Consider the following 12281-nt stretch of genomic DNA (forward strand, 5'->3'; position numbering starts at 1 on the left):
GAGAAAGTGATTATGCATAAAGAGGTTGCTGAATAACAGGTTCTACATGCTATAGAGAATGTGCATGTGACGTCACCATGACTTTGTCACGTGTGGAAACCCAGCTACAGAACAACCCAGCAGTTTCCATTTAATTCCATGTCTAAAACGTCCTTACCATAATAAAATCACCAGAGAGGTTAAAGGTCTTAATGATGCAAAAACAAATCAGTACAAGCTGTGAACAATGAATAAAATTTAGGTTTAGATGTGTTTCCACCTGTTTCAGACTTAGACATCGGTCTTTACTTTGTGTTTGGTGTAAGTGCCTACACCTACACCTGCCATGAATTTAAAATTGAGACTACTGATCATTAAATGTTCATGCAGCCATTTTACAACCAGATGGAAGAAGACCGAGTCTACAAACTGTTGGCTGCAACTATGCTGTCATATTAATCATTTATATGTTAATTAAACTTTTATTGTTCTGATATTTAGATTACGAAATTAAATATATTATCTATTCATCTATGTGGATTCATTTCTAAATAAATGAATATATTATGGCCATTATAAAAGGAAAATGTTGAAATATACAAGATTAAATAATTAATTTAATACTTCTTGTTTAAGCAAAAGAAGCAGTGGAATATGAAAGCAATCAAAGATATGAGGAAGTATATTTATTTTATACAAGAACAATAAAATATACAAAAACTTTTTACTGGCTTTGATGGAAGATCTACTCTGATAAGTCTGAAAAGAGTGAACAGTCCTGAATTTTTGACAGAACAAAACTGGGAGTCAGGTTACAGTCTAGCCGAGGAAAGTGACGTTCTCATCTGTACATGGGACTTTCTTCCATATTGGTACTGTTTCACTTAAAATCACATACTTATTGCATCTGCAGTCATTAACCCTTTCTACATGAATTCCCGGGTGTGCCACCTCACCACTCAGGTACTAGTTTTAAATGGTTTTATTTTAATTGTGCTCTTTAAGGACCCATAAAATAAAATGTGGGGTTCCCCAAAGTTCATTTTTCAGCCCAGTGCTTTTTAATTTGTACATATTGCTACTTGGGGATGAATTATCAGCCCCAAAGACAAGAAAGAGATCATTTTCATCAAAACTGCAGCATTTTAAACCCTCTCTGTGTGTGAGAAACTTGAGCGTTCTTTTTGACTCTGAGCTGGATTTTATCCGCACATTTCTCTCTTGCCAGCACATAGGTGTTGTGCATGCTTTTATCTCCAGTAGAATAGATTACTGTAATACCCTGCTCTCTGCTCTTCCTAAAAGCAGAGTATTTCAAGTTTAGAGTTACTCCCGAATTAAGCAGCACATGTGCTGTCGAGAACCAAAGGACAGGCACACATCACCCCAGTTTTCTATGTGCGCTTTGTGTGCATGTGTGACAGAGAGAGATAAAGAAAGTATGATTGCGCGTGTGTGTTTCCTAAACTGTTTTAACTTGAGTGTGTGATGACTTTTGTTTTTAACTTAAAAAAAATGCTGTTGTTGTGGAAAGCACTTTGTGTTACTTGTTGTATGAAAAGTGCTTTATAAATAAAATTTGATTTGATATATCCAAACCACAGCCAGCCAGAACCATATCACCTGGAAAAGTTTCTGCAGAAGTCTACTGTGTTCTGTGTTTATCACTGCACTGCCTTCAACATGGAAATGTATGAAATTCCACTGGTTAATTTCCTTTTTGTGCTCTTATCACGAAGTAACACAACTTGGTGAAAAAATGATGAGACCAAGACCACGTCCGAAAATGACAAATAAGATGGAGATCAAGATGAGAGCCACTGCTGAACCAATGTAAACAGAACTCGGGTTCCCCTAAACTGGCAAATCAATCCCACAGTTCTGTTCATGGTGACGTCGGTGCGCATTATCTGTTGATTTATAGGGTATACTAATACTTTTTTCTGCACTGTGGCTGAGTATTTAACTAAAGTCAGGACCAGATGATATTCTGTTATTACATTACTTTATATAAGATGAGATAGATAACTGCATGTAAGAAACCAAATTTCAGTCCAAAACAAACAACACCAGAACTCCATAGCCTTCATGTTCTTTACACTGCTCAAGTTAAACCTGTTGGCTGCATACATATTAATGTTTGGGGCTTTTTTTGTTGAAAAAATAGCTTTATTTAAGTTTGCTCACTTTGGACTATATGGTAGGGACTTGCATTCATGTGCTTCTACACCAGCTTAAGAATAAAATAAAAACTTTGATTACAGACAGAGTAACTTTTAAGTCCATCCCACAGTTGCTACGACATAAGTTTATAAAATACTATTTGTTAAACCTTTGAATTGCAGGACCTTAAACCAAGCAATTTCTCTAGTTAGGGACAAGACATACTGCAATACTGTGTCATATAGAAAACCATCATGGTAATAATAATGGTGCTTTTAGCATGCACATGTGCACAGCATATTTCTAAACTTGAGCAAACAAGTATAAAACGTTTAGATTCATTTGGAGTTTATTAAAAGGGATAGTTGTGTGTGTTCAGGAGCATATTTCAACTCTGCTGCTGGAGTTGAGAACAACTGCTCTTAAGCTTTTCTAAATGTTCAGCTATCTCCCCAAACATGTACAACCTGTGTTGATTTCTTTCATGTGGTACAGAAAAGAGGAGTTTTCAGTGGCCTTTTTTATGCAGTGGCATAGAAACACTGAATATAGATTATGCAGCTTAACACTTGCGGCTACTATTGCAGCATAAAAGTCAGCAGTAAAGTTCCATGGTGAGTTTTAACCAGGAAGGGATTAAAGTGCTGCTTTAATGTTGCACCATCCTTTGCACATGCAGCAGATTGGAATTAAAATCCAAACAGTTCTATTAAAACTAGGACCTTTCAGCAGGTGTTGAAAAAATATGGTAACTTTAACTTTGCTTCTAACCTTCAAATATGAGTATAAAAATACAAAAAATAAAAATAACAGCCACAAAAACAAAAGAAAAGATTTGCACTATTAAGAAACCCAAACCCAGAATGGACAAGCTATTGTATTTATTAGATTTCTTCAACAGGCCTAAAAGCACTGTCTCTGCATGAGCATGAAGAAGTTTCATATGAGGGTGAGGAGCAAAAAACAAGACAGACTCTGATGTAAGTAGAAGTAATTTTTGCTGCTGGAGACTGAATTGAAGCAAAGACACTGTTATACAAATAAATAAACCACAGTTGAAAAGATGACATAAATACTGTAAATGTTCAAAGACCTAGTCTAAGACAAAATAAAAATGGTTTTCAAAAAGTAAAAAAGATTGCTGCAACGTTTTCCGTTAGTTTTGGTTAAGTTCTGCTTTAAAAGCTTTGTCAGGTCAATCTTTTATTTACTGTTGTGTGTGTTCATGCCTATTTGTGTGTATGCACATCTGTTCCTGACTGTTTCAGTATTGTTAAATAGAGCATCAGTTTAAGATAGAAGAGATTATTGTCTTTGCATTTATTAATCTTTGATGCTGCTCTTTTTCTTCATGTTTGGTCTGATTTCTGAACTTCAGATCAGAGTTGCCTAACCAAAGGGAAAACATTAGTTTAAATGAGTCTACTCGTGGACAGTAATTAATTTAATCTGGTGACAAAGATGTGACTAACAAAAAAACTCCTCATCTTTTTTGTACTTTTCCGCTTTGTGTTTTGTAGAGACTGTCTGGTGGTTTGTTCGGGTCTTCCTGCTCATTCAGCCTGGTCATGTATGGGCCGTTTTACACTCTGCAGGTGTGAATAGTGACTGTATTCTTGCATTGTTGGCAACGAACTGAGCAGCACCAGGAAAACTTGCAGGAGCAGCGCTGCACCACCTCAGCCCGGCCTGCTCTGTATCCCGGCCCACAGCACACTAGCTCACATCCATCTGGTGCCAGCCGTGATGTCCCTGGGTGCGTTTCAAAACATGGCAGTATCAGTTTCTAGATCATTATTATTGATAACTGGATTAGCTGAAGTGCTATTTTCTTGTGACATGGTTTGGCTGATCTTACCATTACATCTCCGACCAGCAGTCCCAGGGATACCATTATCAGGGTCGAGATGACAGAAATCTGGAGAGGGTGCAACATACAGGAGGTCCCTTGCAGCAGGGGGTTTGACATGGGGATCACGGGGTAGAAGAGCTGGCCTCAATCCAATTCGAGTCAAGCGGACCTAAGCAGATGATGATGTGAAATGACAGTGTGTTTCAAGGTTATAATGTATAACGGGGTAACTTTATATGTTGCAGAAGAAGCTAAATAAAACAAGTGAACAAGTCTTGTTTTGATACCTCTGTGGCTCCATCAAAGCGTTCCTTGAGCACAATGCCAACACGTCTGAACGGAGGCATGACTTTCCAGCAGGTTCTCAATTCACAGGAGCCAGAGACTCCATGACACTTGCACTCTACCTGCATGTTGTGAAGTATGGCCTAAGAAAGGGAGAAAAAGAAATGTAACAGCCACACAGACTACTGAGATGGAAGTCAAAACTGATGCTAATCTCTCTAACCTTTCGACCAGCCTCATTGTTATGGAGATTCATGAGCGGGCGCCCTGCTGACAGCCCCTTAGCTCGTTCTGGTTCATCCACAAATGTTTGGGAGAAAGCCACACCATAGGACAGGTTGTCACTGCACCCTGACCACTGGAAGCCTGAAGTGGAGCCCAACAAGGTTTATCTATATCATTACATCCTGTAGATATATTTCAATTTATGTACCAATTAGGGTTGATTTTTATTTTTAAATTCACTCCAAGCCTTGTGAGGAAGTAACAACAAAACCAGGCATGTTCCTTATGGCAGCTAAGTGGAAAACACTTGCTGACATTCATGGTACATGCTTAAAAGTTTCGACCATCCAAACAGCCGTTTAATGCTCCATATGACTTAGAGTGGATTTACTTATTTCATTTTCATGAAACAAAGACCAAGCTTACCTTCGGGGCTGACACCTCTGACCTTCCTGTCACAGCCACACCTCTCTAACTCCCCACGGGTGCAGGCCCGGGTCACAGCCATTGCCACAGCTGCTGAAGACAAAGCATGCACAAAGGCCGCCTCACGAGTGCCTGCAATCATACCAAATGAAAAGTAATTGTTACACTGTGTATGAATTTGTGCATCAGATGTTTAACTATTGTATCATGTCAGCAATGAATGCACCTTGGTTCATTACTCTGCCAAATACGTTGATCCCACGTGGGGTGGTGGAACAATTCCAGCGACGGTTTCTGAACTGGTGCTGGCACTAAGTTAGGCAATGACATGCATGAGAGAGACAATATGACTTTTCTGTAAAGTTTATCAGCTCTAAAACACACTGATAGTGATGTGTGACACGGACTCTATGCTCTCTTGCCATACCTCTTCGATGACCATTTCTGCTGCCTTGCGTACCGACTCCATGACCTCCCCCCGTGCCCTGCACACCCCCACCTGCCCTGGAGTCAGCCCCCTTAGCCGTCCACATTGGGCAGCACCAGACACGGGCCTGGAGCGAGGCAGCCTCGCCAGGGAGCTGGCACACAAAAATGGTAAGTATTACAGTGATTCACAACAGGTTTACGTGAGAAAAAGGAAAAATAAATAACCAAATAGAGGTTGGGAAAATAAATAAATAAATAAATAAATAAAAAATAAAAAAAAAGAAGTACAGCATGTACAAAAAGGATGAGGAGGTAACAACTTGGCAAATTTTAGAGCGGACGGAAAAAAGGAAACAACCAGGGAAAGACGACTGAGAAGGCACAGTGAAGGCAGAGAGAAAGAAAAGAGAAAAGGTCACTAGAAGTGAGACAAAGAAAGAGAGGGGAGTGACTGAAAGAGATTTAGAGACATGTCACCATCTTTTAAAAGTTATAGCATGACAAACAAACTCTCTCTTTCTCTTCCTCCCCTGCACATTAGACTTACAGCCAGTTGGTTGCCATGGTGGGGTGGGTTGCCCATAGCAACAGGAGGAGGAGTGGTGCCGTGAGATTGACAGGGGAGACGGTTGGCATCAGACTGTCTGTCTGTCCGTCTCCGTGCGTCAGGCTGGATCGTTGGACAGCACGCTGCCCGTCTCCACAATTGAAGCAATCTGTCCTGTCTGTGTGCTTGTTGTATTCTGGCCTTATGTTTCTAGTCCAGAGTTGGGGGATAATCCCCACATATCTGTTGAAATTTTGACAAATTAATGTCAAGTGCACTGCTGCACTTGCTCAGCCTCTTCTACATCACATTTGGAATATTTTCATAAGCTGGAACAAGTCCATTACAATACTGACGCTCATTTCAGTTGTTGCTAAATTACAAGTTTACTTATACTTCTTTTTTTACCTATTTTTTTTACCTTACTTAATTTAATTTTATTTTACTTCACAATATTTCACTTTATTTCTAGATCTATCTATCTATCTATCTATCTATCTATCTATCTATCTATCTGTCTGTCTGTCTGTCTGTCTGTCTGTCTGTCTGTCTGTCTGTCTGTCTATCTATCTATCTATCTATCTATCTATCTATCTATCTATCTATCTATCTATCTATCTATCTATCTATCTATCTATCTATCTATCTATCTATCTATAAGACATTAAACAACATATAATAATACTTTTTTGGGTTGTATGAGTAGCATTGATTCTTACCCGTCTGTATCTCTGTAATAGCCAGGTGTTGTTTATGGACTGAGGTGAATCAAACTCCAAAATGTATTTTAAAAAAAAGGAAGAAAAACAAAAAATGATCAGCCCAGTGGTTGCAGTTTGTTCTTCAGTGCTGTCAGCTAAAACATACTTACAAAAACTTTAAATCAAAACTCATCCTTTAAATGTCAAAATTATTCCATATGTCCAACTTAAATCACAAATTAGGAGACTTTACACCCCCCCAAAAAAAGAATATTAAAATCCAGAAGTGCCAATAAGAGTCACTTTTTTTTCCAAAAAGAAAAAAGAAAACTGTTCTGTCATTCTGTCATTTTGTGCTCAATTCCGTCCCAAGAAAAATGTGTCTAATCCAGACAGGAATGTGTGAGAGCAGTGGGATGGCAGTGATGGGTTTTAAAGGAGGTAGAGAGTGAGGGTGGGTGAAGGAAGACAGGCGTGATCCAGGGTGTGGAGTGATGCCGAAACAGGGAGGAGGAGGTGACTTTTGAAAAAGATTGCACTTGTAAGTATTAAAACCGTGAGTTTTTTACAGTGTTTGTTTGACATGATACTTGAAATATGATCCTAGTCTAGAGATAAATATACTGTATTCCACTATTTAACCGTCATAAATCTGTTGGTGCGCATGCTATATGTGCTCTAATTGTTTCTTAGCGCTTGCATGTTTATGTGTGTGCATTTGCTGCAGAGAAACTCTAAACAATCCGAAGTGGAGCTGTTTTGTTCCTTTTGTTTAACTTTTCAAATGAATTATCAAACTGTATGATGGCTGGCAAAGTCTCATCATCAATGAATATGATAAAGCATTCCTGTTTTCACATACATGTATGTGAGAAAGTATCTTACCTAATGTTTAATTTTCCCAAACTTTGTTGCTCATTTTACGAGTTCCCCCTCCTCTTCCTCTGTGTCCCCCACATTTGCCCCCTAGTTCTCCTTCTCTCCCACTCCTTATATTGTCTTAGAAGAAGGGGTGACATTTAGACAAGGGGAAGAAAACACACTCCCGACAAATATTGGAACTGAGGCAAATAAATCACAAGATAGGAGGGAGCGAGGGAAGGCGTGAGGAAAAAGTGAATGGTTGTTACACTCTGGTTTGAGAAAAGCAGTAAAGATTAAATTAAACAGGTTTGTCAAAAATAGATTTAGGAACTAAATTTAATGACATGCGTGTGAACTGAATATTTGAGGGGAGTCTGAAATTCTACTGACTGATGCTGTAACCGGAACTGACTACATGTTTCTGTGTAAACAACAAAAATTTGCTCTTCAAAGTTCAATGTAACAGCACTTGTTTAATATTTATATGTCTGCCTTTATATGTTGTATAAGCAGAGACAGGAATTAAGTGAAAAGTTAATGACACAGTGAATCTCATCTATGTGTCAGAATAGCATAACTGCGACTAGTTAGTGCTGACAGTGAAAGAGTATATGGTTTTATCAATAAAAGTGTTGCAGATTAACTTTCATTTTGTGTGTTTGTGTTTCCGTTTTGGTTTATAAACGAGTGCTTCACGTTTATTCCACATTGGATATGACACTTCTAGAAAGTTACAGGTATTTGCATTTAATTTTACAACTGTTTGTATCTTGGTTTATTAAAGTGATCACCTTAAGGACTACATCAAACAAACATTGAAAAATAAAACAGTAATTTTTGATATTTCTATCCCCCCAAAACAGAGATATAATAAATCACAATATAAACATCACTGAACCTCTGGTGTGCTGTTTTTCTGTAACTTTTTTTCACCAGTCATCAATGATATTTATTTGTTTGACTTAAATTTACTTGCAACAAATCACATAAATGTATCTGTTGTTAGCAAGCAGAGCAACCGAATTCTTTTTATTTCCTGCTCTGTCCTACAAGTGATTTGGAAACAGTTTGTTGGGAATAGTTTAAATGCAACATAAATGCACCTTATCAAATAAAAACATTTGTACTTGTGAGAAACATTGACTTTATAAACAGTTTATGGTCAGAAGCACAACATATAAATCAAATCAAATCAAATTTTATTTATATAGCACTTTTCATACATAAGTAGCACAAAGTGCTTTGCGAAATAAAACAATGTTTGCAAATAGAAGATAATATAAAACAGCAATTAAAACCTATCTTTCTCACACACACACTCATACCCAAAGCAAGCCCCCATCGATTAACATAATAAGAATATAATCTGGCTTTACACTACTGTGAGGAAACGATATCTTGGGGATCCGTCCACACCAGGAGCCACCATGACCACAGAGGCTGCCACCATGAGGGCAGGCCAGGGCACACACCACAGCCATTTGGGCTGCAGTGCAGGGCCCTTAGCCACCCAGACCACAGCCATCCCCATGGCAACAATCCTGCAGACCAAGCAGGCAATGGTCCCAGGCTGGAGGGTCCCCATGAGGAATATACTAGACTTAAAATGTTGAAAGTAGAAACTTATATAAACTTATAAACAATAAGAACAAATAAGAACCAGAAGTATAAAAGTTTAACTAAAGGAGCTAATAAAAACAATGTGCCTTAATAAAACAACATCATTAAAAACAGAATTTAGAAAATTACAAAAGAAATTTGTTTTTAAAATAAATAAGATACCAATTCAGTTAAAAGCTAAATGAAAAAGGTGAGTCTTGAGGCTCTTTTTAAAATCATCATCAGTCTCTGCAGCCCTGAGGTTCCCTGGCAGATTGTTCCATTGATGAGGGCCCGTAGTGGTGGAAACAGGCCTCGCTGTTGGTTTTAGTCCTGACTTTAGGAACAACCTAAAGGCTGGTACCAGAGGACCTCAGGCTCCGTAAGAGCTCTTACTTTAAAAGTAGATAAATAAAAGGCACAAGACCACTAAGACATTTATAGACAACTAAAAGCATGTTAAAACAGCCTAGTATTTTTCTGTCTTGCTAAACCAGGCTAGTTAGCTTAGTAAGCTAAACTTCTTTTCTACTAGTACTACTCAGCCCTACCCTGCCCTACTCTATTTGGTTTCTCTGCTACGAGTTAATTTATGTTGTGCACATGTGAGGTGAAATTATCCTTTTTTTGTTGTTAAAGGTGATACATATACTCAATGTTGTTCAAATAAGTTGCTTAAATGCAACTTAAATGTGCGAAATCCCTTGAATGAATTCTACCTGTCAGAAACATTTACTTTATAAATAGTTTATGATCAGAAGGTTAAGCTAAAGCAGCTTTGTTGTCTTTCTAAACCAGGCTAGTTAGTTTAGAAAGCAAGTGAGTGTGATCATCACTGCTAAGATTAGATTTACTTTAGATGCTGCATGAGAGCATTGGAATGACTTTAGTCAAAGTAATGAATACAACTTGTTTATGGAAGTTGTTTAGATGCATCTTAACTGCACCAAATTACATAAATTCCTCTGCAGTCAGAATTGTAACCTATTGCTAGCTTGCTAAAATAGACATGTACGCTTTGTTCTGTAGTTTATTGAGGTTCTCCTCTATTATGATTAGGTTTAGATGCTACGTGTTTGAAGTAAACATGTACAATGTTGAAGCATCAAATTAATTAAAATTAAATTTTCAGTTTGTGTGTTTGTGTGTGTGTTAATGGAAGAAAAATGTCACCAAAATAGTTTGAGGGGTTTGGTTTTAACTACAACTTCTATTTTCCCCCACATTTTACATCATACATCAGCATACTAATCTGATTTACAATTTGTTCAACTCAGGTTCAAACTGTATTTAGAGTTAATGCAGGTTTGTTATAATGAAAAGCTTTGGGTATGTTGTGCATAATCTTCTGCAATATTTATGACTGTGTGTGTCAACAAGAAAACAGGTCCCGATTTGTAGGGGTGGTGGTTCAAATTAATTGCTGGAACTGTAATTTTTTTATAGAGAGAAACTTAAAAATCATTTGTATTGACATGGTAATGTTCTATTCTTGAGTCAGGACAAGAGGTCATTGGTAATTTTCCTGATTTCTATAAACAAAAACATTTAATTTCAAAGACACTTTTAATTTAAAATGCCCAAAAAGTGAGGTAGGTGAAATAGCCCTGCCACACCTGATGAAACTACATTTCTTGGAGCCTCCTTTGTGGAATAAGTCAATGTGCAACTGAAACCAAACATTTGCAGACTCTGTCATGTCCCTGTCCAGGATTTCATGGCCTGTCTGCCTGAACCCTTTGACACCCAGTTCTTGTTCACCCCATCTCTCATACACACTTTCCTCTGCGTATATCTGCGTATTTCTTCTAGGCCCCCCTCCCTTCTTTTTTTAGTCTTCCTCGTGTCGTATTCCTCCTTTGTGTCCCCTGTTTCTCCAAGTGACGTCCTCTGCTGTCTCCCACAGCAACGCCATGGTGATGAGCTGGCCACTGTCACGTCCGGCGCCTCTGTTATGCTCATCCCTTCACCCCTCTCTCGTAAATAACTTGCCCTCTGTTTTTTTTATCTTTATCTTTCCCCCATTTTGTGGACATTTTATCATGCTGAAATGGTAAAGTACTGATTGACTGTAGCCAGGTTGCAGAGCCATAAGAGATGCTTGTTAAAGCCTCAGCATGACATATACAGAGATGACTTGCATTCCCGCTGTTATAGAGGGAAGCAGAAGCAGACTTTGGGAAACTCCGTTGTGAGGTTGGGCAACTGTAAAACTGATCCTCCATCTATTAAAGCTTGTCATAGAAAAGATGACTGGTCTCATTCAGGATTGTTACCTCAGGGTGACTTTGGAGGTCATGAACGAATTCCCCCGGCAAGGTTATTAAGAGACAGAAATGTGACCCACTACCTTTAGCTCCCACTTTATCTGTTTTGTTACTTCTCAGCACTTGTGCGCTACCTGCCGTAGCAGTTTGAGCTCAGATGCAATAATCATATCAGGCATAGACATGATTGCTGTGCATGAGCACGCTTGCATTGCTCAGGCATCTCTGCCAACAAAGGGCTGAATGCACTGCTGTGTATGAATGTGTGTGGAGTGTGTGCATGAATATTATGGGATGGCAGGCAGTGGTGTTGTCAGGCAGGGAAGTGGGGGTGGCAGAGTGGGCGGCGATCTGTGTGCACATGGGGGGAGGGGGCAGAGGGAATGGATGACCCATGAATGTTATGGAGATATGGTGGTGTTGGAGGGTGCGGCCTATATGATGTGGAAGGATAGCTGTGCATATGATAGAGAGAACAGATAGAGGGATGAGGTGTTGGTGACGGTGTTGCACGTGAGCACATGTGCACACGCATACATGCATGTGTAAGGAGTATTCAAGCAATAGTAACAGACAATGGCCAGACATAAGCAGTTGCTATGCGATCTAGATATAATACAGAGAAGGAAATACTTCATAGTGAGCTTTGGGTTAGAGTGAAGAGGCCTTTCAGCTCACATTTTCACTATTCCTGCCCTGTTTATGAAGAAAATATCTCTTCTTACTATGAACAAGAAAGCAGCTTCTATATGAGATTCTGTTTTCAGTTTCCACAGTCCACAGGTATATTCCTGGCCTTTAGAGAGCAAAGCTCAGATAATCAGTATCTTCAGTACTGAGCAGTAAAAAATCGGTGAATTACTACTGTTGCTATTGGAAAATATCTGTCTAAAATTAAAAGATAACTCATACTTTAAAACAACAAAATAATCAGTATAGAGGAA

General features: G+C 38.7%; 1 protein-coding gene across 1 annotated transcript; it reads right to left on the bottom strand.

The window, feature by feature from the left end:
* Positions 1 to 3132: 3132 nt before the first annotated feature.
* Positions 3133 to 6957, bottom strand: wnt4b (wingless-type MMTV integration site family, member 4b). Its single transcript, XM_041988278.1, has 9 exons — positions 6626 to 6957; positions 5907 to 6149; positions 5358 to 5511; positions 5157 to 5241; positions 4931 to 5062; positions 4503 to 4645; positions 4282 to 4422; positions 4001 to 4163; positions 3133 to 3894 (listed from the first exon to the last, which is right to left on the bottom strand). Exons 2-9 carry the CDS (start codon positions 5993 to 5995, stop codon positions 3725 to 3727), a joined length of 1077 nt encoding a protein of 358 aa, XP_041844212.1. The 5' UTR covers positions 5996 to 6149; positions 6626 to 6957; the 3' UTR covers positions 3133 to 3724.
* Between the last annotated feature and the right edge of the window lie 5324 nt (positions 6958 to 12281).

This window comes from Melanotaenia boesemani, chromosome 6 (assembly GCF_017639745.1).
Source record: "Melanotaenia boesemani isolate fMelBoe1 chromosome 6, fMelBoe1.pri, whole genome shotgun sequence".
Lineage (NCBI taxonomy): Eukaryota > Metazoa > Chordata > Actinopteri > Atheriniformes > Melanotaeniidae > Melanotaenia > Melanotaenia boesemani.

Bases quoted from the DNA above. Each gene is read 5' to 3' on its own strand.
- wnt4b (XM_041988278.1), bottom strand. From the start codon at position 5,995: ATGCCAACCGTCTCCCCTGTCAATCTCACGGCACCACTCCTCCTCCTG. The intron at 4,646-4,930 runs GTAAGCTTGGTC...GCTCCACTTCAG, and splicing joins CAGAGGTGTCAGCCCCGAAG to GCTTCCAGTGGTCAGGGTGC. The intron at 3,895-4,000 runs GTAAGATCAGCC...AAACGCACCCAG, and splicing joins TGCTGGTCGGAGATGTAATG to GGACATCACGGCTGGCACCA.